The sequence below is a fragment of the Carlito syrichta genome, unplaced genomic scaffold, assembly GCF_000164805.1.
Source record: "Carlito syrichta isolate Samal-C Ts95f unplaced genomic scaffold, Tarsius_syrichta-2.0.1 Scaffold131125, whole genome shotgun sequence".
NCBI lineage: Eukaryota > Metazoa > Chordata > Mammalia > Primates > Tarsiidae > Carlito > Carlito syrichta.
The window spans coordinates 204,105-210,736 of record NW_007075221.1 but is presented as its reverse complement, the minus strand read 5'-3'; the positions used below and the strand labels follow the sequence as shown (position 1 = coordinate 210,736).

The 6,632-nt window shown below is 54.1% G+C and overlaps 1 protein-coding gene across 1 annotated transcript in view; it reads right to left on the bottom strand.

The window, feature by feature from the left end:
* Window positions 1-679: 679 nt before the first annotated feature.
* Window positions 680-6,632, bottom strand: part of TBC1D30 (TBC1 domain family member 30) — an 85,397-nt gene continuing 79,444 nt past the window's right edge. Inside the window, exons 12-13 of the mRNA XM_021708149.1 lie at window positions 6,398-6,601; window positions 680-2,754 (exon numbers count right to left, since the gene is read on the bottom strand). Of these exons, the coding sequence (XP_021563824.1) occupies window positions 1,967-2,754; window positions 6,398-6,601 (992 nt within the window). The 3' untranslated portion in view covers window positions 680-1,966. The remainder of the gene's footprint in view (window positions 2,755-6,397; window positions 6,602-6,632) is intronic.

The following is a 6,632-nucleotide window of genomic DNA, read 5'->3' as shown; positions in this document are numbered from 1 at the left end:
CCCACACCCTTTCCAAAAAACAGGCTGGTCACGGGGGGAGCTGCTTTTTACAAAGCTGCGTGCCAACATCAGAAGGCACAGAGCTCAGGACCAAAGCTGCAATCACACATGAGTCAAGCTTTCCATCTTCAGTTCTTCTGGGGGTAAAAATACCACAGCCGGGGATAAAATAGCTTTCCTTGCTGCGTCATTCTTGTGTTTTTTGTTCAGAGAAGCCCACACAACTGCATTCTCAATTTTCTGATAAAAATTAGTACCTCTCATAGTAAAAGCCCTCTCTAAAATTACAGCTTTGGTTTCAGAATCAGTGACCCAATTAGTTCAAATGAATACTGACCGCACCAACAACAGTCCTGCAAGCGCCATCTTCCAGAGACAGAGACGCTTGGTCTATTCTTCTAACGATGGTGGGAAAGGGGACAGAGGAGGGACAGGTGCGTGAAGCATATACAAAGTGAACGACCAGCCGGATGTGGTGGCTCATGCCTGTAAATCCCAGCACTTTGGGAGGCTGAAGGGGGGAGGATTGCTTGAGTCCAGGAGTTTGAGGCCAGCCTTGGCAACAAAGAGAGACCTTGTCTCTACAAAAAAAGTAAAAAAAATTAGCCGGGAGTCGTGGCCCATGCTTGTAGTCCCAGCTGGTTGGGAGGCTGAGGCAGAAGGATCACCTGAGCCCAGGAAGTCGAGGCTAACGTAGGCCAGGATCATGCCACTGCACTGACACAGACCCTGACTTTTAAAAAAACTACTTTCCCAGGATAAGCAAGTTGGAGCTGGTTTTGTGAAGTGCCATCATAGGACTCGCCTCCACGTGGGGAAGGTCCTTGGAGTAGGGAAGGAGCGGAGCGTGTGGCCATCTCATGCGAAGAGCACTTCACGCGCCCACCTGCTGCCCTGAAGACACTGGCCAAGATCACCCGGGGTGCTGGGAGCTCAGCGCCTCACATTCCCAAGGCTGCTTTGCCTCTGGGTGGCTCAGCGCCACCGTCTGCATCATGGAGACAAGCGGTGCTCTCCCTGACCCGGCAGGACCAGGGCAGGGGTGGGCGAGAGAGAGAGCCAGACAGCCCTGGGACCTTCTCGGGAGAAAGGCAGTGTTCAAGAGACCGAGGGTTCGACAGAGGACGTCCATCAGAAAATCCCAAGGCTCAAGAAGCGGGCGCCTTGTCCATCTGCCTTGAGTGCAGGTGGGCTGGTGTGCTGCAGGGCGGGGCCAGGTTGCACTCCACCTGGAGCCCCAGGAGGCCCCGGCCCACCAAGGACCCGACGCTCCTGACAGGAGGGAGTGAACCCCGGGAAAGCTCGGTGGCAGGAACGGAAAGCACATCCCACAGGTGCAACGCTCATATGGCTGTCAACGCAGATTTCAACAAAGGTTCTCTTCGTGTCGCAAGTAGAAACAGAAAGCTAAAGGCTAGCTAGACGTTTCTCCTACGTTTGAGCATAAGAGTAAAGAAACATTTTGAGACTGGCACTAAGGGAACCCCACACGACACAAACAGTCCCCCCAGGAGGTCACAGGAAGAGGAAGATCAGGAAGTTTTTTGCGACAAAGAAACGTATTTGCTTTTGACAGTTTCTGTTCCCGCAAGCTGGTGTGTGCCTGCACCCAGAGCACTCGAAGGTGTGGGGGCCGTCATCGTGGGGACCCCGAGGGCCCTCGGGTCAGGACGGGAGGGGGTTAACGGTCTCAGTGTGATCTTTTCTAAGCAGCTCACGATGAAAAGGTGGGGAGATTTTGCCCTTTAAACCGCAATATCAAGAACCCACTTTGTCAGGGACCAAACGGACGGGAAACGCGCCTAGCGAGCCACCATCCTGGAATTTCCGAGTCCCACCGTACAGCCACCGCCCATCTCTGAGCCTGTTTCTTCCTTTGCGCTGATGAGCTGAGCCATCCCGCGCCGCGTCCAGCCGGCAATGCCACGCAGCCAGAAAGGTGAGTCCACAGACCAAGGCCCCGGCATCACCGCTGCTTGGTGCCACTGTTTCCACCGGGTCTGCTGCCGCTCCGGCTCATCTGAGGAAAGTGCACGGTCGGCGTCCGCTCCGTCGGGCCGTACAAGCCCAAGTTCCTGGCGGTGGCCGACTTCCGCAGGGGCTTGACGCTGGGGAAGGGGCTGAAGACGGGGGTTTTGGCGGTGGTGGCTTGGGGTGGTTTGCTGGTGGCTCTGTTTTCCCCAGGCGCACCGGGTGGCTCGGGAAGGGGCCGCTGGTCAGGTGCGTGCCCCTGGGATTCATGGGGTTCGGGCACAGCCGCCCTCTGGTTCAGTTCCAAGGCTTCCAGCTTCACCTGGACCGCAGACACGTCCACGGCCGCGTCCCCAAATGCTGGCTCCGGAGACCGGCCTTCGATGGCCCTCCCGGTGCTGCCGTTGGAGCTGCGGCCTTCCCCGGAAGCTGTCTCCACACAGCCTGAGGAAGCTGCCTCCGCTGCCCCCAGGCTGGGGGTCCTGCTGGCCTCACCCTGATCCTCTATCAGCCCTACCGTGTCCCCGCAGCCCGGATGGCTCTTGGTCCGGGGCAGGGTCTTCTTGTGGACTCGGATGTGAGTCCGCCAGGGAGAGTTGAGCTTGGTCTTGAGGTCTTCGTGGGGGACTGGAGACGTCCTGCCTACTGTGTGGCCAGGGATGTGGATGACGGCGTTCTTGGCCGCGCGGTTGGTCATCTTCATCTTCTTTCCCAGAAGGAGGTGGTTTATCACCGGAGAATTATTGACCTGAGATGGGAGGATGCTGGTCACCGGGCCTTTGTCTGGAAAGAAATGTTGAAAGGTGGTATGAAGCGTGTCCCAGAGAAGCGCACCCACCACCCACCTTCCTTCCCGGGAACGCTCTGGGCTTGGGCAGTCATGTGACTGAGGACCGCAGAAACTGAATTCCACCCAGAGCCTGGGTGCCAGTTCTCTCCTCTTCAAAGACGAGGAGGCCTCAGACTGAAGACACCACAAGGAACAGCGACTGAGCCCTGGTTCCTCACCAGAGCCCAGACGCCCTTGTGGTATTATATAGAGAGCCTTTGTCTCCAAGTAAGAAAACCTTTGAAGATTTAAATGAATAATACGACAGACACTATGACCACACGGATGACCAAGCATCACGGGGCCAAGCCTCCTCCCTAATGCCCAGCCAAGTCTACTACCTGACGCCCGTGTCACATGGCTGAGCCTCTTCCTTGACACCGTGTCACCTGGCCGAGCCTCTTCTCTGACACCTGTATCACCTGGCTGAGCCTCTTCCCACCCATGCCTACTGCTGTCAACTACCTCTGCTCACACCCCAGTATTGACTGAAAACCGTGGCAACCGTCTCCGCCACCCTGTGCCCTCCTGCCTCACTCCGTTATTTCACTGTCACTGTGACCGGCCCACCTTGTACCTAACCTCATCGTTCCTTGACCTCCCCATTTCCATCCAAAAGGCTCCTTACCCAGCTCTCCCCGATGTGAAAATGTTAAACTCAACACTCCCCGGCTGACCCTTCTCCTCTCAGGTTAAATCCGCCTGGCACTCACCCGCAGAGGCCTCCAGCTCCTGGACCCTCAGTCTCCATGTAACCCTCATCAGTCTTGGGCTCACTGACACCCCTGCCCTGACAGGGGCATGGCTGACCTCTTGGACCGCTGTTCACCCACAGCCACAAGCTCCGGGCATCCCTGTCCCTTTGTCACACAGTTGACAGGGGCCCAGCCCTGGATCCACAACCCACATTCTTATTCCTGAACTGAGCCCTCCAAATTCGTGACCTCAGGGAACACTTCTAAACTGTTGGTGGGAGTATAAACTAGTACAACCTCCATGGAAAACAGTGTGGCGATTCCTAAAAGACCAAAAACCAACCTTCCATATGACCCAGCAATCCCCATTCTGGTAATATACCCAGAGGAACTCAAATCACTATGAAAAAGATACCTGCACACTCATGTTTACTGCAGCACTGTTCACAAAAGCAAAGACATGGAACCAACTGTGCTGCCCATGGAAACTGGACTGGATCAAAAAAATGTGGTACATACACACAATGGAATATTATGCAGCCATAAAGGATAAAATTATGAACTTCGCAGCAACTTGGATGGGCTTGAGTCTATCATACTGAGTAATCTAACACAGAAACGAACTGAATACCACACGCTCTCACTCATAAGCAGACCCCTGAACACTTATCATAAAACTATAAGAAAAGGATTGACAGTAGTGGGTACAGCCAGGGGAGGAGAGAGCACGCTTCATCCATAAGGGGACCTGATCTCAAACCACGTGACATGGGGATGAAAGTGAAGCCTTTACCTGTACAATGGCCATTTGTGTACCTAACCCTGAACTGTACACCACATCTTTAAAATAAAAAAAAAAATTCATGACCTCCCATTCTGCTGGGTCTACCCTTTCCCTGCCCTCTCCCACTCCTTCCAGTGATCTGCCCAAATCCTCCTTCCTGTCTTCAAGCACCCAGTTACTCCCAGATAACCTTTCCCTGATTTCTCCACAAAAACAGAAGCTCCCAGGTTGGAAGACCTCCACTTCCTGCCCTCTCAAACCTCCACCACCGTCCTCACCACCTTCTATTCACTCTCCGAAGCTGAGGTCTTCTGCCTCTAGTTCAAGTTCAATCTTTCTACCTGTGCTGCCTATCCTACCCTAGACTCCCAACTGACCACGCGGTTTCAGCAGATCCCGAGTGGTCTGTATGCCTGCTAGGGTCTGAGCACCAGGGCAGCAATCTAAGCAGCAATATCTCCCTTCATGAGAACCTCAAACACCACGGTCTAGAACAAGGGTCGCAAACTCTTCCTTAAAAGCCCCGTTTGTGATTCCCTTAGCCACTGTAGTGCGAAAGCAGCCTTAGACAGTACATCAGCCTTTGGGTGTCCCGTGTTTCAGTAATACTGTGTTCACAACACAGGTGTGGGCAGGGTTTGGCCTGCAGATGTTCAGTGACCCCTGCCTAGACCATAAACCACTAGGTGGGCTGCGTCCCCAGTGGCAACTGTTCCCCCATCTCACCCAAAGACTCACACAGGGGAGCTGGAAAGGAATGATACAAAGAGTCAGAACACTGGGTTCCAGCCCTGACCTGCCCCCTCGCCATGGTTACACGACCCTGGACAATTGCTAAGCCTTCCTGAACCACCATTTCCCCGAATTTAAAAGATCAGGGTATCTGTCTTTGCCTCCCTTGGGCATTTGTTTCAAGGTCAAATGAGGAAATGCATGTGCCAATGTTTTTGAAAATGAAAGTGCTGTCATTGTTAGTTTCTTCCATGATTTTTTTTTTTTTTTTTTTTTGAGTCAAAGTCTCACACTGTCACCCAGGCTGGAGGGCAGTGGCACGCTCATGGCCACCGCAGTCTTGACCTGCTGGGCTTAGGCAATCCTTTCGCCTCAGCCTTCCAAGTAGCTGGAACTACAGGTGCGTGCCACCACACCTGGCTAATTTTTTATTTTATTGTCGAGACGAGGTCTTGCCAAGTTGCCCAGGCTGGTCTCGAACCCCTGGGCTCAGACAATCCTCTCACCTCTGCCTCCCAAAGTGCTGGGATGACAGGCGTGAGCCATCGTGCCCGGCCAGTGATTGCTTTCTTAATGATTCAGGATACAGAGAATCATCAAGAAGTCTCCTACTGCCCCCAGAGGAGGGGAAGGTAATTCAGTTTTTGTCAAGATCAGTCACATGAACAGAAGCCATTTAGAAACATGTCAGATTTGTACCTCCGTTAATTCTGGACAGGCATTATTTTCATTAGGATTTCACTCGGAACAACAAGAAAAACCCAACTCCCAAATCAGCATGGATCAAACAAGAAAGCAGACTGTGCACTGGGATTAGGGGAACTGAAAAAAGAAGCTTGACAATCCTTGGAAAAGAGCACTTCCAATCACATGTAACTGTGTTCTGACCAGCACATCCCAAGGGATTGCTAACCCAGCAGAAAGGCACAAGCTTTTTCATGGTTTGTGGGTTTTTTTCCATTTTCTCCGATCACCACGTTATAATTCTGCCTAAATGACTAGCATGGAGATTAATCTCGCAGCGCGCAGATGACTCCATCTGCTTTCCAAATGTGCAACAGGTCGGCGGCGACCGCGCCCGAATTCCTCAAGTCCAAGGATTGCCTGCCTTGCCACCTCCTCCTCGTGGTGTGAACCCTTCTCCACCCAGGCACGTGGCAGAGACACGTTTAGTACCATCCACCGCCTGGTCTCTGGGACCACGGTCTTTCTCTTCTTTGGTGCCTGGTAAAACACAACACAAAAGGCGAGGTGAGAGACGCCGCCGGCCCGCCAGCTGGGCTTGGGAGCGCTGAGCGTCCCGGCCGACCGAGGCCCGCCCAGCATGGCGTGGGCGCTTGGCGAGCGGGCCGCAGCCCAGACGGACTCCAACACAGAAGGCATCACCTGCCCGGATGTACACCTGGTGGGCCTGCTGCTGCTGCTTCCTTTTGAGGCGCGAGTACTGCCGCTTCAGCGCGTGGACGTCCGTGCTCATGCGCTCCATCATCATGCTGTTGAAGGCCGCCTGGTACTCGCCGCGGCCTGAGTTGATGGCCCCGGGACTCAGCTCTGCGATGTTGCTGGGCCTCGGGCTCTGCGCATCCGGATCTGTTCCCGGGGGGAAGAGACGCGGGAGGGG